This window comes from Apodemus sylvaticus, chromosome 4, assembly GCF_947179515.1.
Source record: "Apodemus sylvaticus chromosome 4, mApoSyl1.1, whole genome shotgun sequence".
NCBI classification, from domain to species: Eukaryota; Metazoa; Chordata; class Mammalia; order Rodentia; family Muridae; genus Apodemus; species Apodemus sylvaticus.
In genome coordinates, this window is record NC_067475.1 from 27,239,503 (window position 1) to 27,258,023 (window position 18,521).

General features: G+C 40.8%; 1 protein-coding gene across 1 annotated transcript; it reads left to right on the forward strand.

Annotated features, from left to right (window-relative positions):
• Positions 1-29: 29 nt before the first annotated feature.
• On the forward strand, positions 30-17,823 carry Cisd2 (CDGSH iron sulfur domain 2). The gene is made up of 3 exons (XM_052179187.1): positions 30-230; positions 12,991-13,205; positions 15,438-17,823. The coding sequence occupies exons 1-3, from the start codon at positions 128-130 to the stop codon at positions 15,525-15,527; spliced, it is 408 nt and encodes a 135-aa protein (XP_052035147.1). The 5' UTR covers positions 30-127; the 3' UTR covers positions 15,528-17,823.
• The last annotated feature ends 698 nt before the right edge of the window (positions 17,824-18,521 follow it).

The following is an 18,521-nucleotide window of genomic DNA, read 5'->3' on the forward strand; positions in this document are numbered from 1 at the left end:
CGCGCACGTCACTCGCCGCGCGCCAATCGCGGCCTGGCGGGCCACCTCCCGCCCGAGCCCGCCAGCCCGCCGGCCGCTTCCGCTCTCACGCAAGCGCAGCAGCCGGGCAGCGGACGCCGCCGGCACGATGGTCCTGGACAGCGTGGCCCGCATCGTGAAGGTGCAGCTGCCCGCCTACCTCAAGCAGCTCCCGGTCCCCGACAGCATTACCGGCTTCGCCCGCCTCACAGGTAACCCTCCCGCAGCCGTCCCATCCCTGCGCGCCGCCCCGTAGGGGGAAGCTGGGGAGAAGCCGGCGCTGCGCGGCGCTGCGTGGGGCGGGGCGGGGCGCCAGGCCTTGGCACGTGACCCGCGACCTGAGTGCGCCTGCGCGGCGCCGGGCGGCCTGGGGAAGGGATCCGGAGAGGGTGCTGAGTTAGGAGCAGCGGGATTCGTTCCTAAACGCACTGTAAAGCACTCTGTAAGTCCTTGCTGTCCGAGGCGCCCAGCGCGTGGGGAAGAAGTATTGCCTCCACGGACTGCGTGGATGATGCATTTATTAGCGAAACCACCAGTGACCTCCATTCCCGACAGCACTTGGAGGCTTGAAGTCACCTATCATGGACGCATTTGAGGTCACCTCCATAACTACAGTTCCTTGAGCAAGTTGAGGTGGAGAAAAAGTAGCCAGATAGATGTATTCCAAGGCTGCTATGATTTCGGAGCATGAAATCTAGTGAATTAAGGTTCTGCCTGTATGAAGAGGTTCCCACAACTCAGCTATCTTGACTATAAAAGTCGAGAGAATGCAGTCAGTACTTGAAAGATTGTGTTTAGTTTGGAGCATGACGGTGTAGGTTGTTTTTCAAAACCGTATCTCCAGATTGTATGACATGGTGACAAAATCAGCACAACCTGAGGTTCCGAGTATCACCGACTGCAAACATCAATTTAGATAACTCTGAGGTGAGTAGGCGCCATTGGCCTGCAGCATTCTAGAGACATCTGACTTAAAATACAATAATTGGAAGACTCGGAAGAAAAAGTAATTCTGTGTACCAGAAGGTGGAATTCATAACAAATTAGTGAGGAGTATTTGGAGATGGGTGTCTGCTCCGTTCCAAAGAAATTATTTTGTTTGCTGTTTGGCTTTTCTTGAATGAGTTCCTCAAACAGATGTGCATTTGATGCTAGTCCCTCCCAGGGATAAAAAGTAAAAACAAAAAGACTCATGTGTTATATGGGTACACTTAGACTTTAACTTAGAGACTTTTTTATTGTCAGTGACAACTGCTTTGTTAACAAGTAAGTTTTAAGCATTTAATGTTAACAGTCTGGAGATACGGTTTAGAAAAACTTAACCTACACCGCCATTAGATCCAGTAGCGTGTATGAACTAGATTAGAAAGCACTGTAGCTGACTAATACACACCAAGGAAACATGTAGACCCCCCAAAGTAACAAAAGTACCAAGGAAAAAAATCCAAATATTCTGATCTCTATAAATATCAAAATCTCTTTGCTCTTTGCCCTTATTTTTAAAAACTGTAGCAAGTAAGTGAAGGCTTTACTTTCTTCCTTCATCATTTCTTTACCTCTCCACTATTTTAATGTAACCCCCCTGCAGGTATCCTAACAAGTACTGATCTTGTCCTCTGCCTTCACACCCCTTTATAGATTGAAATTTAGAGTTCTTTATTTAAATAAGTGAGTTGTAGTATGTTAAATATGCATAAACCATTTTTTTCCTCTTTTGAATTGTAGTCTCGAATGTATTCACTAAACTGGGAATGCCAAGCCGAAGGGGCACAGTCATTTGTGGCATTGTTCTGCCTTGCCAGTTTATTCTAGTACACATTCATTAGGGTTTTAAACCGTTTTTCCTCACCCGACTGAAGGGCATCTTGCATGTGCATTATGACTATGGCTGCATTTATGTTAGTTTCAATTTTTTATGGATGAAATGTTCTTGAAACAGGTAAGGCAGTATGACTCTTTGTTTAGTGGCTAGAAAGCTTTATAAGCGTGCTTCCTTACAGGCCTATTCTGTGAGTAAATAGTTAATTCTTATTAAAGCCATTCAGGAAATTCAGCCATACCTCTCCCCTTCCTAAATCAATAGTGTGCAGTAGCTTTCTCTTTAAAATTATGAAATATTTAATGTTGCATGGCTTCTTAAAAGTGGCAACCACTCCAGTGTCCTTTTGTTTTCAGTCAGGGTCTCCTGTAGTGCAGCCTGGCTTCAGACTGTAGCTGAGGTTAATCTCAACTCCTGATCCTTCTGCCTCTGCCTCCCTATGAATAGTTTCAGTTATATATGTATGGCTGTTTAATAGTAATTATTCAAGCCCCAACACAGTGTCTGCAAATCTAGCTATAATCTGAATTGCTAACTTGTCCAAGAAACATGAGCTTGCTTGAAATAATGGCTTTCTGAAAACATTCTGTTTGGAATCTGACAATAACAGTCACAGAGTCTGTCTTGGAGGGTTGGGAAAACCCTGCAAGCTACTTTTCATCCGGTCTCCCCTTAAAAGGATATTGAAAAGGAATGACGTTTGTTTCTTTAAGGGAGGTACCTGAAGAACCTTTCATATAGATTTTCAATGGAATAAAAACGTAGAAAATGGCTTTTAAGAAGTTCATTTACATCTTTAGAAGACCAAACGTATCATCGTTTTCTTCCATGAAAATCAGCCTAAAAAGGCTGTAGTTCACATTACCTCTTTCCCTATTTAGAGTCAGCTAGCTCCCTGCTCCACAGTTCTCTTCACGATAAGCCTGCATTCTTAGAAAACATGTCAGTACTAAACTACCACACAGGATTTGAATACTGACAGTTTTGATCTGTCAGAAACCATCTTTCTTTCTGTTAGAGTCTTAAGAATAATGCCTTCAAGGGAAGTAAGTATAATTCTGCTCTTTGGAAGCATAATACACTGATCTTAAAAACTGTTTTCTATTACCTTATGAAGCTTTAAAAATGTAGGAAGAAAAATGTTCCTGTTCAAAAGTCAGAAGACAGTTTGTTTCTAGATTCATAAACTAGTCAAGTTATTTTACTCACAAGAATTTGTTCAATTCTTTGAAACTTGATAAAAAAGTTATCTTAAAAACCAGCAAGTGTGAGACTTCAATAATGCTTTTTTCATTGGTATGGTGGTATATACCTTTGATCCCAGCACTTGGGAGGCCAAGGTAGATGGATCTGAGTTCATGAGTTCCAGAATAGACAGGACTACACAGAGAAATCCTGTCTCAAAATATATACATACATACATACATTCTAGGGTAACACAAGCATACCAGCCTGAGATAAGTTCCTTTCTTTACTTTTGCCCAAAGGTACAAGTTTTAAGCCTAAAATTTAGAAGGAGGATAGGTTGAAAACACACATCCACAAGGCCTTGCTCCTGTGTGTTTGTATCACTCTTATTTAGAATGTTCTTTCAAACTGGAAGCAACCTAAATATCTACCTATCAACAGAAAAACAAATTTTATTCATAAAGTAGTACATTGGTCAGCAATAAAAAGAAATGAGTTACCAACCTACTGGATGAATCTTAACAACTTTATGTTGAATAAAAGAACATTTGATTACAGAAATCCATAGTAGAGGAATATTCTTGAAAGATTCAGAAAAGGACTTGTTTAGTAAACAGGTATTTACAGAAAAGTTTACTGGTTGCTGTTAGGGTACTGATACTTGTCACAAGACAGAACTAGCTGCTTAATATGTTTATTTTACTCTAAATTGTACCTCAATTTTTAAAAAGTGGGACAAAGGTGAGTTTTCTTAATAAAAGCATAAGTAAAAACAAAAGACAGTTGTTTTTATTAACATGTAAATAATTTCTAAAAGATAAGAATTTGACTTTAGACATCTTTATGAGAATTTGGGGAACTATATAAGTATTTTTAGATTATACATTTTTCTTTCTCCTAGTAAACCCAACTATTCTTAAAAGCCAGTGTAATTAAGAATTAACTTGAGGGTTTGGAGAGATGACTCAGTGGTTAAGAGTACTGAGTGCTCTTCCAGAGGACCTGGGTTCAATTCCCAGCACTCATATGGCAGCTCACACTGTCTATAACTCCAAGACCAGACACCCTCACACAGACATACAGGCAGGCAAAACACTAATGCACATATAATAAGATAAATTATATATACATGTATGTATATGTAAGAATTAACTTAGTCTCTGTGGACATGCTTGGGGCTCAGACATTTTCTGCCATATAGTTATTTCAAAATTTAAATTTCCTCAAGCCATCACATATTTATTGAGTACCCGTGTTAGGCCATGTAACTTTCTAGGTACTAAGATATTGTTGTGTATCATAAAATGGGGAAAATTTTTTGGAAGATTAAATTTTTTGGCCCTTTGATCTCGAGATAGTATCAGGCTTTAAGTAGTAAGAGTAAAGCTATTCAATTATATTAGTAACTTTCCTCATACTAGAGAGATTGAGGCAGGAGGAGCTGCTGAGGCAGGACTGTCACTTTAAGACTAGACTGGGTTATATAAATTGAGTTCTAGGACTGCGTCATAGGAGCCTCTGTTACACTCTGCCTTGTGCTCTTTCCCCTTTCCCTCCTTTCTTTCCTTCTCTCCCTTTCTTTCTTTAAAAACAAGAAAAGTTTATGTGTGTGAGTGTTGTGCCTATATGTGTATCTGTGAACCACATACACGTTGGCTGGTGTATGTGGAGGACACGAGAGGGCACTGGGTCTCCTGAAACTGGAACTACATACAGTTATGAGCCACCATGTGGGTGCTGGGAGTTACATTTAGATCCTCTGGAAGAACAGCAGGTCTTCGGCCTCCAAGCCTGCTCTCCAGCCCTCTTTCTTTCTTCTTGCTGTGGCTCGGACTGACATGGGACTGGCAGCCCAGGCTTCTCACATTCACAAGCTGCCCTCTCACCTCGAGTGTGGCCCACCATGCCCAGCAACAGAATGTTTTCAGTGTTTGAGAAACAGAAATAATTGTTTGTGTCTTAGCTGTAAATGATGCATTAAAAATTCATAAAGGAAACAGTAATCAAGGTTTCTATGGCATTTGTAAGCTTGAAAAGAAAAGGGATCCTAGCTGCTTATTTCTTTTTAATAACAGCAAATGATTTATTGGTTGAAGTATCAATCCTGGAACTCCTCCATAGCAATATAAAATAAGTAATTCACCAGAATCTGGATTGGAGTTTCTAATTTTAATTGCTTTGACAACAAAATTTAGTAACAAACGCCTAACAAGTTCCCATTATAACTGCTAGTCAGTGAAATCACCATCAGCTGTCCAAAACTGATTCGGTTTTCTTTTGACAACAGGTGGTAGACGGCACTGAAAGGCTGAGTTTGCTAGTCCGGCACCGCAATGGCAGTCTTAGGACCTCCCAGATAGCAGCAGGGAAGATTCAGGAGAAGGGAGGGCTGCTGGAGGTGGGGAGTGCGAGTCCTCTGGCCTGTGCTGTTTCTGAGGCAGGGTATCAGAATTAGGGGCTTCCCTTTTACTTCAAAGTCCTTTTTAATCTCAAGTTTTTTGTTTTTGTTTTGTTTTGTTTTTTTGTTTTTTTAGCCAGGTTTAGCAGGTCATAGTTCTGAGCTACCTTCCAATCATACAGCCCAAAGTGAATCCAGGGAGGAACTGGATAGTGATGTCAGTGTGGAGGAGGAGGAGGATGTGGAGAGGGCCTGTTCTAGTTTCTTAGGCTATTTGATCTTGGGCTGGAGATGTAGCTCAGTTGGTAATGCCTAGTATTACAAAGCCCTGGTTAAATCTTCACTACCATATAAACCTGGCATACCTGTAGTCTCAGCATTCATACTGTACAGACAGGAGGATTAGAAGTTCAAGGCCAGCCTGAGGTACAAAGCTGTACACCCCCCCCCCCCATCACATGCATCTATTCCTTCCTGAGATCCTTGTGTACTCTATACTTGAAATGGCTTTACAGTGGTTGGTTGGGTTGAAGGTATAACTCAGTGATAACTATGTGCTTACTGTATGTGAGCTCTAGAGTCCAAACTCCAGCACTACAAGGAAAGTAGTTTTTCTGTAACGTGATTGGCAACATAGGAGGCCTAACTCTTCTTCCTTAAGAAGCTACTCTGACCTTTTCATTTCTTTCTTTTTCTTTCTCTCTTTCTTTTTAAATGTACGATTACTTGCTCTTCATATTTTATTTTCTGCTTTTTTCTGGTGATGCCAAATCTTCTGTTTTCTTAATCTTACTACTTATCATAATTGCTGGTTATAAAAGTCATATAACTTTTTGGACCCTGCTCACTAACAGTTTAAGTGTGTTCTAAGTGCATTCTTTATTAGAAATAGGTAATTTTTCTTTCCCTTAAAGTAGAAACAGCAAAAAAAAAAAAAAAAATTGTCTAAGTTCTTTTAACTGAGAGAAAATTTTAAGAAAATTCAACCATTTTACACAGCAAAATGTTCCCTGTTTTTAATAGACTGAGCACTGCTCGCCAGCCAGTTCTGTCTGGGAGGGTAACTTATAACCAAAATGCATCTCTCCCACCTCCAGTTTACTTGAGACTTCCATCTTCAATCCTGGCCGGTTTCCTAACCGGGAATATTTCTTATAAAGGTGCCTCCAACCCATAAAAGAAACAAAGCTTCCTCTGAAGAAAATGCCTCACTGTAGGCTCCTGAGTGACAGATACCCTTTTATCCTTCCTTGTCCTTCTGGGATGGATGAAACAGAGAACTGGATATTTCTGGCCTGCACAGCTCCTTCCCTTCAGACCTGTCAAAGGAAGCCCTGTCTTCCTTTAAGCCTGTGCTGTGCATTTGCATGGTCTAACCAGTGCTCCCGCTATCTACGACCTTGCTCTCCGCTACATTCTGCAACATGCGGACCTGCTATTCAGTGCCCTCTTATCCATTTTACTGGGGAAGATGGATTATTTCATGTGTCAGAAACAGCCTTTCGTATATAAAGTAAAACCAGAAGTCTAAAATCAAGAAGAAGCTTCCCTTACAGCATGCTTAGTAACTAATCTGCCACCCAAACTGTTGACTTCACTCTAAGCTACCGACTGTTACATTTCCAGAGAATGAGCCAGGTGTGGTGCATGCCTGCAGCATAGCCGTTCAGGAGGCTTAGGCAGGAAGGTCTTGATACCACCAGCCTGGACTACATAGCCAGGTTTCAGCCTGGCATGGCGTTCCTCGTCAGTCCCTGGGTCAGTTCACGGGGTTTGTTGTTGTTGTTTGTTTATTTGTTTGTTTTCGAGACAGGGTTTCTCTGTATAGCCCTGGCTGTGCTGGCTCACTCTGTAGACCAGGCTAGGTTTTTTTGTTTTTAAAGAGGTTGTGAGTTATCAGAGACCTCAGAAAATGTCCACACATTGTTTATCAAGTTTTACAGAACCTCAATACAGATTATTTCTCACAATTTTCCCTTTCTCTGCCTTGATAGTCTACTACATTAGATCCCTGTGGGATTAATTTCTTTAGGACTAGTCAGTCTTTGTGAATGTTATTTTTTATTCATGGTCTGTAGCATCTGCTGCTCAGACTCTACCTCAGTCCCCTGCATGCTGGGTTCTGAGCATGCACCCCCACACCAGGTTCATTATATTTCCAGTGGGATTCTCCAAGCCTTATCTTTCTCCGCTCTAACTCATGACCCTCCTCTGATCTGTCTTCCACCAGATTCTGGCTTGACTTTGTAAATAGGTAGTTTTCTAAGTACATTTCCATACTTCAGTGTTTCCCTGTCATGCCCAGGGCAGATTCCTACCTACCTGTTGCATATCAGAATGTCCCATCATGTGATACCTGCTCACATCTTTACTATTTCTTGCTCTGTATTCCAAAGATACCAAGGCACTGAGTTTCCCAGCCATTCTTAAGTGTCTGTGCACCTTGCCTGCGGTTAGCTCTGCCGGGATGCAGCGCCTCCCTTGTCACCTGTGAACTGTCCTCTTACTCACCAGTTAGAAAGGGCCATACAAGTGTCATCTCAGCAACGAATTGTCACTTCTCTTCTATATGGCTGATGTAGAGTTGCCCACAGTTTACAGTATCGTAATCCTTTTTTATGTCTCTATTCTCTACTGATGGAAAGCTCTTTTGTGGCAGTTCGTTTGTCTATGAATTTGGTATCTTCAAAATCTATCATTTCATGAACATGCTAATGAGGGTTTTGTTAGTTTTAGAAGTACTAGAAGCTTATTTCTGAAACATCTTAAAGCCTTTCTCTATCTTAATTTTGTAAGCTTTGGGAGAAAGGTAAACAGACCCAAGGGGAACGATCTAAATGTCAATTTGGTGAAGAATGAACTCAATGTAACTAAAATTCTTTGTAGTGTTAGTTTATGCAAGATTAGGAAAAGACAGGGAGTTGGAATCTCTTGGAGAGGTGATGGTCATGCACGTAACTGAAGCTTATGGTAGAATGTGTCAATAGATTTCTTTCAAATAGTGCTGTGCAGTTCTTGCTGAGTGACAGGCAGGCTGGGAGGTTTTACATATTCTGTGTCTTGCAGACTTGACTCTGGGCCTTTGGCCTCCCACTTCGGCTCTCTGCCTTGCTTCTTTTTCTCAGAAACCTTCCTGACTCTTACCTACAGTCGCTGTCAGCTCACTACTGAGCCGCCAGGCTGCCTGCTTGCTGGCTTGGCTGTGTTTTGTTAATTTTTTGTGACCTTGTTTTTTTACTCCTTGGCTTTTACTTAGTACACCGCGACTGTATGATCTGTGTTTGCTTCCTTATTGTCTGCCCTCTCCCCTCATTCTCCATCAGTGAGCACCCCCATTCCTAATGCAGTAACTAGAGTAGAAGGTACTTAGTAAATGGTGTTGATTAAAGGAATGAGTGGTTGTTATTCCTGTTTTACAGACAAATGAAACCCGAACTTAGACTAAAGATAAACAGTGATTAAGTTGTTTGCTGCATTCCTGCTCTGCCCTAGGCTCTGTACTGAACATCGCATGTGTAGAAATAGCAAGCAGCTACTGTTTTCTATACTGCATTTTCTCCACAAAGTGGGTACTGCATATTATACAGTTAAAAAGTTGTAAACCCCAATTGTAAAATTGTTATTGATTTATAAGAGGAAATTCATGAGATTTTATTTGGAAGTGTCTATTGTGCACTTATTTTTAATGCCTGTATATGCATGCTCACATGTATATGTGTTGATGCACAGTATGCACATGCATGTAGAGGCCAGACAACAACCTTGAGTGTCATCCTCAGAATGCGGTCTGCCTACCATGAGACACACTGTCTCATTGGTCGGGAACTCACCACATAGGCTAGGCTGGCCGGCCAGTGAGCCTTGGGGATTCTCTTGTCTCTGCCTAATTACAAGTCCATGCCACCATGCCTGGCTGCCTTTTTTTTTTTTTTAATGTGGGTTCTGGGGGTTGGACTTGGGTTTTCAGGATTATAGAGCCAGCATTTTTAACAGACTGAGCCACCCCCTAAACCCTCTGCCCTTAAATCAGTAACCCAAAACAGAAGGGGATTGGGGAAATGGCTCACAGGGTATAAACCCTTGCTGCGTAGACCTGACACCCTGAATTAGACTGCTTAGTTCACAGTGGAAGAAGAGAACTAAGCACCAGCAGTTTGTGCCTCAGCTGACCACGTGTCCGTGGCAAATTCCCAAACATCATACACACTAGCAATAATAATAATAAATGAGAAAGGGGTGGTTGTAAGGTCTAAAAGCAAGCGTTTAGGAAGAGTAGATGTTACCTGTAGGAAGAAACTATTTTAGGTGATGTTCTCAGAGGGTCCATATAATTTCAAAACTCATTGTTCTGAACCTTAGATACAATGCTAAAGAAATGAAAGTATGAGTTATGCATTTCTTAGTAAGAAGTAAATTAGCAGATGGAGCCAAGCATTATTTAGGCACTGAGAATACAGTGGTGACCCAGATGTTTGACCATGGTGACCTCATGCTCTGTAGACCTTTATTATAAGTGGGAAACTTGGGAGCTTGAAAGAAGCGATTAAAGCTGGAGAGATGGCTCAGCGGTTAAGAGCACCCCTCTGCTCTTCCAGAGGTCCCGAGTTCAATTCCCAGCAACCACATGGTCGCTCACAACCATCTGTAACCCAGAAGGGATCTGATGCCCTTTTCTGATGTCTGAAGACGGCTACAGGGTACTCACATACATAAAAAAAGAAAGAGAAAGAAAGAAAGAAAGAAAGAAAGAAAGAAAGAAAGAAAGAAAGAAAGAAAGAAAGAAAGAAAGAAAGAAAGAAAGAAGCAAGCCATTAAAACTCACCTTTCCAAGGCCTGAAGAGATGGCTCAGCACTGAAGGGTGCTCTTCCAGAGGACCCAGATTTGATTCTGACATTGGGGCTCACAACCATCTGTGACCAGAGATCTGGCACCCTCTTCTGGTTTCCATGGGCGCCCGACATGCAGGTGGTAAACAAACATATATGTAGACAAAACAGCCATACACATAATTTTTTTTTAAGTTCTTAACAGAAACTTTTCCAGATGTTATTATAGAATTGGAAAAGTGATAAAAATAATCTTACATATTATAATGTAGGATACAGACTGTATAGTTAATAAAAATAGAAATATAACAGCATTAAATTACCAATTCTTACTAATATAATTTTTAATAACATTATTTTTTAATTTTTTTTCTAAATTAAATTTTCATGCTATCCATGTTTTATAATTCTAAAACAATAAAATTTAAAATGTGCATTATAGAGAATACATTTCTTCAAATTAGTGTGTATACTAGTTATAATTAGTGATGGTACCTTCAACCCCCAGAGTAACTAGTATATATAAAAAATTTCTAAGGCAAATAGCTTATCTTACAAGGCTTTTTTTTTTGTTTGTTTGAGTCTTATGTACTTTATATTCTTTAAGAAAAATTATTTTATCCAGGTTGTGGTGGCCCAAGCCAGTACTCCCAGCACTTGGGAGGCAGAGGCAACTGAATCTCTGAGTTAGTAGCCAGCCTGGTCTACAAAGCCTGGGCAGGACACCCAGGGCCACACAGAGAAACCCTGTCTCAAAAATTTTTTAAAGGAAAAGAAAAGAAAAGAAAGACCATCTTATTAAATATACCTAGAGCAATTTAAATTGAGCTTTATATAGATTGTATTGATTTTACTTTATAAAAAATTTAGCTGGGCAGTAGTGGCGCATACCTTTAATCCCAGCACTTGGGAGGCAGAGGCAGGCGGATTTCTGAGTTCGAGGCCAACCTGGTCTACCGAGTGAGTTCCAGGACAGCCAGGGCTACACAGAGAAACCCTGTCTTTCTTTCTTTCTTTTTTTTGGTTTTTCAAGACAGGGAAAACCCAAGTATATTTCAAGAACCAGAGTTTAAGGCCCAACATCCACGTGAAAAGCCTTACTGTGGGGGCCAGAGACAGGCAGATCCTCAGGGCTTGCTGGGAATCAGCCTGGCCCAAGGGTGGGTTTCTAGTTCAGTGAGAGACGCTGTTTCAAGGCAGTACGTCAGAGAGCAAGAGAGAGACACCCAGTTTCTTATTTTGGCTCTGTGTACACAGCATACACATATAACACAGAAATACCAAGAGCCGGGATTTTAGGAGGGTGCTTCCATGTCTCCCTAGTGATTTTTAGATACTATATGGGGTAATACTTAATATTTTTCTATATTCAGCAATTTTTTGCTTACATAAATAAGTTATTTCATTTCTGTCCCTGGCACTGTTGAATCAAAATGATTTTGTTTGCATTTTGGTAGGCCCCCACTCAACCACTGAGGCACATGCTGGAAGAGTAATTAGTAAGCTATTGGGATTTAATGGTTAGGTAGTAGTATCTCTTTAGTTCTTTTAAGAGAAAAACATTTCATTTTAGATCTGTGGAATTTGACACGTGGTGCTTTGGATTTAGGCTGATGAACTAGTCCTGCTTAGACCACATTTAATCTACGTATAATAGCATGCAGTTCTCAAAGCTAACAGCGGTAGATGACTGGCTCAGCTGCATTCTGCAGCACTCCCCATCACTCATCAGTGTTTGCCGCAGCCTTTGGTGCATGGTCTTCTTAGCTAGGCTGCAGTGCCCAGCAGGGTGTCAGGAGGGTCAGAGGGTGCCCAGATACCTGGGAGCAGGCAGACATTGGAGAGTCATTTCATTTGCATTGTTTCTATTTCATGTGTTCAAAGGACTGACTCGATACTCTAAAAGGTATTTAATAAGCAACTTAAAATGGGAATATTCAGTGTGCAAAGGTTCAATTTATTAAAATAGTCCTTTTTTAAAAAGGATTGTCTTTTTTACTTAAAAAGTAAGTTGACTGATCAGGATGTATTATATGAGAGAAGAATCTATTTTCTTTTTTCTTTTTCTTTCTTTCTTTTTTTTTTTTTTTCTCAAGACAGGGTTTCTCTGTGTAGCCCTGGCTGTCCTGGAACTCACTCTGTAGACCAGGCTGGCCTCGAACTCAGAAATCCGCCTGCCTCTGCCTCCCAAGTGCTGGGATTACAGGCGTGTGCCACCATGCTCGGCTGAATCAATATTCAATGAAATTTAAACAATGTAAATTGAAACATTTGTGGTTCTGCTTTGTCTGAAATTATAAATCAGTAGTAAAATTTTTGTGGAAATTCCATTATATGGTTTTAGATATGGCATTAAGAAGAAAGGAGTGAAAATGCTTTCTAAATTTAATAAGACATTTTGTTCATAATTATGTTGATTATAATTCCAGATAAAAGTAAATACAAGCACAAATATATTTAGCAGGTCTAATGAGATAGGATATTTAAAATAGTATTTGTTTCCAAAAATTTCAGTTTCACAAATGGAGTTAGGCTATAGATAAACTTAGCTAATCCTGTCCGGGCTGGGTCTGTTCTGTGTTCTGGTCTTCACTGGGGAGGAGAAGCACATGTGAGAAGCACCGTCAAAGCGCATGGGTCAGCTGGGCAGTCCCTGCGCTCCTCCAGGAGCGCCCCCGTGGATCCTGACGTCAAAGCGCACGGGTCAGTTGTGGATCCTGATGTCTGTTTGTGTGTCTAGTTTCAGAATGGCTCCGCCTACTGCCCTTCCTCGGAGTACTTGCACTTCTGGGCTACCTCGCAGTTCGTCCATTCTTCCCGAAGAAGAAACAGCAGAAGGATAGCTTGATTAATCTTAAAATACAAAAGGAAAATCCGAAGGTGGTGAACGAAATAAACATTGAAGATCTGTGTCTTACAAAAGCAGCTTATTGTAGGTGTTGGCGTTCCAAGACGGTAAGATATCCATTGATACATAGGATACAATTGTGCGGAGTTTAGGATGGTTTTGCCCCTTCAGTTCCATACTGTTTAATATTCAAAGCTGGTAGTCCCAAATTGAGGTTTACCCTGCTTTGCTGGATAGTGCCTATAGTAGATAGCAGTGTGTTTTAAATATTTTTCAGGGGTGGGGGGAGATTTAAGAATTTAAGATTTAATGAAAAGGAGCCTAAACTTTGATGTCTAAATAATTACTTAAATTTCAATCTGTCACTTGGGCAGATTAAGCCAATTGCCAACTGGATTTGGATTGGACCCTTCCCTCCCTCCCTCCCTCCCTCTCTCCCTCCCTCCCTCTCTCCCTCCCTCGCTCTCCCTTCCCCCCTCTCTGTATGTCTGTTTCCCTCCCTTCCTCTCCCTCCTCCCCTCCCTTTCTCATACACACCAGGGTCTCATGTCTCCCACTAAATGGACTAGGATTGGTAGTATTTGCCAGGCAACACTGTAACTCAGAGAAACTTAACTGCTTTTCCGTGAGTGCTGGTATTAAAGGCATGGGGCCAGTATGCCTACCCTGAGTTACTTAACTTTTAATCTCTGGTTTTGGGGGTTGTTGTGGTGGTGGTTTTTGCTGTTTTTTTGTTTTTCAAAACTTCTCTATAGGTATTGCAGATGTTTTTGAAGATTTAGTGAAAGGATACATAGAAAACTCCTTACATAGAATAAGCTAGTAAATGTAGCCATAACAACATAAGTTTAATGAGGGAAATGAATTGAGGGTGATAAATATTCTAGGTGATGCAAATCTGTTTTCTTGTATTTGATGACAGTTATTTGAGACTTTAAATACCATGTTTTTGTTACAGTCTTTGTAACAAGAAAATTTTAGAAACAATATAATGGGCCTCAGTTAAAGTACAGAAAACTGATGGGATATTGAGAAGTCAACAGAAATCCACATTTTAAAATAGCTGTTTACTGGGAAGATGGCTCTGTGGATTAAGTTTTGCTGCACAGGCATAAGGACCTTTGTTCTGGTCTCAGAACCCCTGTAAGAGCCCAGCATGGTGGTGCACTCCTGGGGGTGGGGGGTGTGGGGGTGTGGAGGCAAGACAGGAGGCTCCCTGGCGGGCCAGCAGTGAGGTTCATTGCAGGTTCATTGAAAGGTCCTCTTTTAAACATTAAGGTGGAGAAGCAATTGGAGAAGACAGTGCTGTGGCAGTCCCTGGCCTCCACATGTGCCCCGTTGGGTAACCCCGCACACCCTATGCGTGAGCACGTGATGACGTGAGGCCCTGCTTTAACACAAGAAAAGCATATTACAATACGACTGTCCTCTTGCTTTAAAATAATGAATTCCACAGAGCTGGAGAGATGGCTCAGTGGTTAAGAGCGCTGCCAGCTCTTCCAGAAGTCCTGAGTTCAAGTCCCAGCAACTACATCATGGCTCACAACCATTTGTAATGGGATCTGATGCTCTCTTCTGGTGTGTCTCAAAACTGTGACAGTGTACTTAGATAAAACAAATAAATCTTAGGAAAAAAATGAATGCCACAATAAATTCATTGGAAAACCTACTATTGTAATACTAATTATACTATAATAATTATACAACTAATTATAACTATAATCAAATAGACTGAGCATTTATAACACCTTTTAATATCTTCACAAACTTTACTGTATGAGTTTATAACACTGTAAAATTTATGTTGCACACACATTTTTTTTTTATTTAAATGAGAAATTAGCTCAAATGCAGAGCTCTCCGTAGAGCCCAAAAGTTTACTTTGAGCTCTTTCTCCAGTTTTTTGGTTTTTTTTTTTTTTTTTTTTTGGTTTTTTGGATTTTTTTTTTTTTTTTCCCGAGACAGGGTTTCTCTGTGTAGCCCTGGCTGTCTTGGAACTCACTCTGTAGACCAGGCTGGCCTCGAACTCAGACATCCGCTTGCCTCTGCCTCCCAGAGTGCTGGGATTACAGGCGTGCGCCACCACTGCCCGGCTCTTTCTCCAGTTTTATAGTCACTGAGAAGGACTGCTCTGTAGCCTCGCTCCCGAGAGTGAGAAGGAGTTTTTGATTTTCCTTATATTGCCTGCTGCATGGGATAGGGGTGTGTGGTCTGTCAGGAAGCTCTCTGATGAATTTCTTTTGTAGTAAGTGGCACACTGACTCCATGAGCATTTCACAGATGTCTCTACTTCATGAATCCTGCAGTAAGATAACATTTACAATTCTTTTTCCTTTTAGTTTCCTGCCTGTGATGGGTCCCACAATAAGCACAATGAATTGACAGGCGATAACGTGGGTCCTCTCATCCTGAAGAAGAAAGAAGTATAACAGTAGCCATTTAAGATGAAACTCTGACATATTTCCACGTTTGTTGTGCATAGAAAAATCTTTGGAAGTTTTAACTGTCAGTGCTGGTTGAATAATTATTTTCTTGCTACACTACTGCGTATATTTGGTACTTTATATATTCAGTCATTTGTATAGAAATCAAGCAGTCAGGTCTCATTCTGAAATCAGATTTAATGCATCTTTCAGCAATAAAGTTAGCACTTCAGATTTTAATTAATTGGAAATTTAAAGTTTGACTGTGGGTCAAAAGTTATTTCTTTGTATATTAGTATTTCAACAGAATGTATAGTTTTTAAAAATTCTCCCTTGCTGTTAAATGTATCTTTATGTTGTCTTGTTTTGCTCTTTTGAAGTCATTGGCCATTTTTTGGCCTTTTGTGGAACTCTGCTGCTTTTAGAAGAATTTTGAAAAGTATTGCCATCGAGAATATTTTGAGGCAGTGAAACCCCTTATTTTATAGAGATTTTTTTTATCTTATTACCATGATTATCCCAATTTCTAAAAAGTAAATCAGATATAAAAAATTTCCAATGAGAAACAATTATTTTCATCTTACAAAATGGTTATGGTTCATCTTACAAAAGCCTTGTTCTGTGTGCGCGTGTGTGCGCTTGTGTGTGTGTTGGTGACTTCTGAGTGGTAAGTGCACTTATAAACTGCAGTTTGAAGGTCACTTAGATATAAAGTATATCTGAATTTGTGTTAAAATGATGCATAGTTCGTTGCTCAAAATTATGTGTTATCTTTTTTGTTGTTAATTATAGAGAAATGGCAACAGGATATTAAGTTACTTGTACTCTAATGGATTCAATTTGTGTATACTGAGGACAAATATTTTGGTCTTTTTAAAAAGAGATAACTCCTTTATTGTATTTTTTTAACTTCACAAAATATAGATGAAACACTTGTGTGTGTATAATGACAGAAAAAAAGTCTGGTGGGACCTGTGACGGAGCACAGTCTGCCCGCTCGGGTAAGGACAAGCAAGGGTTCTGGCTTTTACTTTCCATTTCTCTATTTGTTTCCCCCAACAAACGTTTATATGCTTTTAATTGATTTTTTAAAATCGAGGCTTTGACTAAAATTGTCATAGCATAATTAAGCTCTTTAGGCCCATATGATAAGATCTTGGATTGGTTGTCTAAAGATAGAGTGGGAATTGCAGGAAGCGTAATCACAAAGGGATTAGACAGAGGCTGTGCAAGGCGAGGAAGCCAGGCATGTGTTACAGAAAATACTGAAAAAAACCAACCAACAAACAAACACTCATTTCACTTTCTGGCTCCTAAGTGAAATGATATGTCAAGGACAAAATCGGATATATAAAGAAGGTGAGGTTTAGTAAGAACTTCAGCTCTGCCCTAGAACCGTGTTACCTCCAGAAGCAGGCAGGGTCAGACAAGACAGTTAAACCTGGGGACACGCATTGTCAAGTCTGCCAGATGGGATCGACCATTGCTAGGGATTTCTTATGCATCAAATGAGCACATAGGAAGCCTGGCACTGCGTGCTGTGTGTTCTCGTTCTTTAGCTGCCCTGCCCTGCCCTGCAGTCTGAGACAGACTAGTGGCAGGCTAAAATGGAAATGATGGCGAGTCAGCTCGGTGTGTAGTTAAGTCACACGGACACATTTTATAGTCTTAGTTTGTGTATTGTGAAGTATAAATAATGTTAAAACAGATATGTTTTAGAAAGACTTATTTCATGTGTATGAGTGCTTGTCTGTATGTCCATCTGTCTGTCTGCACGTATGTCTGCACCGTGCACATGCCTGGAGCCGGAGGAAGCCAGAGGGTGTTGGATCCCCTGGAACTGGAATTAACAGATGGTTGTGAGCTACCATGTGGGTGCTGGGGACTGAACCCTGGTCTTCTAGAAGAACATCCAGTGCTATTAACAACTGAGCCATCTCTCTAACCCTATGAAACTTTTAATAAAAGAAGTTATGATTAAAATTGCAGCTGAAATGTGGAAGGAAATATTACAAAAGACAAAAGTGGTACAGAGTTGTGTTTGCTCACTTACGGTACTATGGATGGAACCCAGGGCCTTACATGTTCTGGTGAGAGCCCTTTACACTGAGCTCCATCTTAAGTTGTATCTTTATAATAGCATCAACCATTGAAACAAAATACAAGAAAGTTTTCCATATATATTTACTGGAATTTTTAAATTATTTGTAATTTTATCCTACTATCAAGTCTCTTTAGTTTTATTTCACAACTCTTATGTAAGAGCTGGTCCTAAACTATTAAAGATACAACCTACTCGGTTCATGATGTTTTCTTTTTTATGTGTGTGTGTATACACGTGGGTTTGCGGATGGGAGCATGGAGGCCCAGAGGTCAGTGTGCAGTGTCTTCCTCATGGATTGAACTAGGCTGACTGGCCTAGTGAGCCCCAAACTGCCTGTCTCCGCCTCCCCAGCACTCAGGCTACAGTTGTGCACCGCAGTACGAGCCAGGATCAGAACTCAGGTTCTCAGGCTTGTGTGGTAAGTGTCTTACTGAGTTATCCATGGAGGATTAAGAAACATACGGTCAATCTTTGTGGTAATAAAGCTAAGTATTATTGAGTATTTATATATACCAGACATCAAGCGTGGTACTGGGACCATAAATGGATCTCATGTCAGTGAATTCCACTATGTGATTTTACCTTTCTTGTGACCAACAGCAAGTTTCATAATTAGAATTGGAAAATATCTGTGCTGGGGGAGCTTTACAAGGTCTGCACTTCAATCTTCTTCTTCCTGCCTATAGCTGCAGTGGGGAGGGGGAGCAGGGCCTTGCTCGACTGTGGCTGTGGGGAGTTCAGAGACCCTTTATTCAGTGTCCCCACCTGCCTTCCCTATCAGATTGACCAGGTACTTTTCCACAGATGGTCAAGTCCCCAGCACAAGTTTGGCTGCCTTGTTTGTGGCCATTCTGCTTCTCTGTAAAACCATTGCTGCATTTCACAGCAACAGTCTT

Coding starts and splice junctions, on each gene's coding strand:
- Cisd2 (XM_052179187.1), top strand. CDS start 128: ATGGTCCTGGACAGCGTGGCCCGCATCGTGAAGGTGCAGCTGCCCGCC. Junction 231..12,990: donor CGGCTTCGCCCGCCTCACAG/GTAACCCTCCCG, acceptor TTGTGTGTCTAG/TTTCAGAATGGCTCCGCCTA. Junction 13,206..15,437: donor GGTGTTGGCGTTCCAAGACG/GTAAGATATCCA, acceptor TTTTCCTTTTAG/TTTCCTGCCTGTGATGGGTC.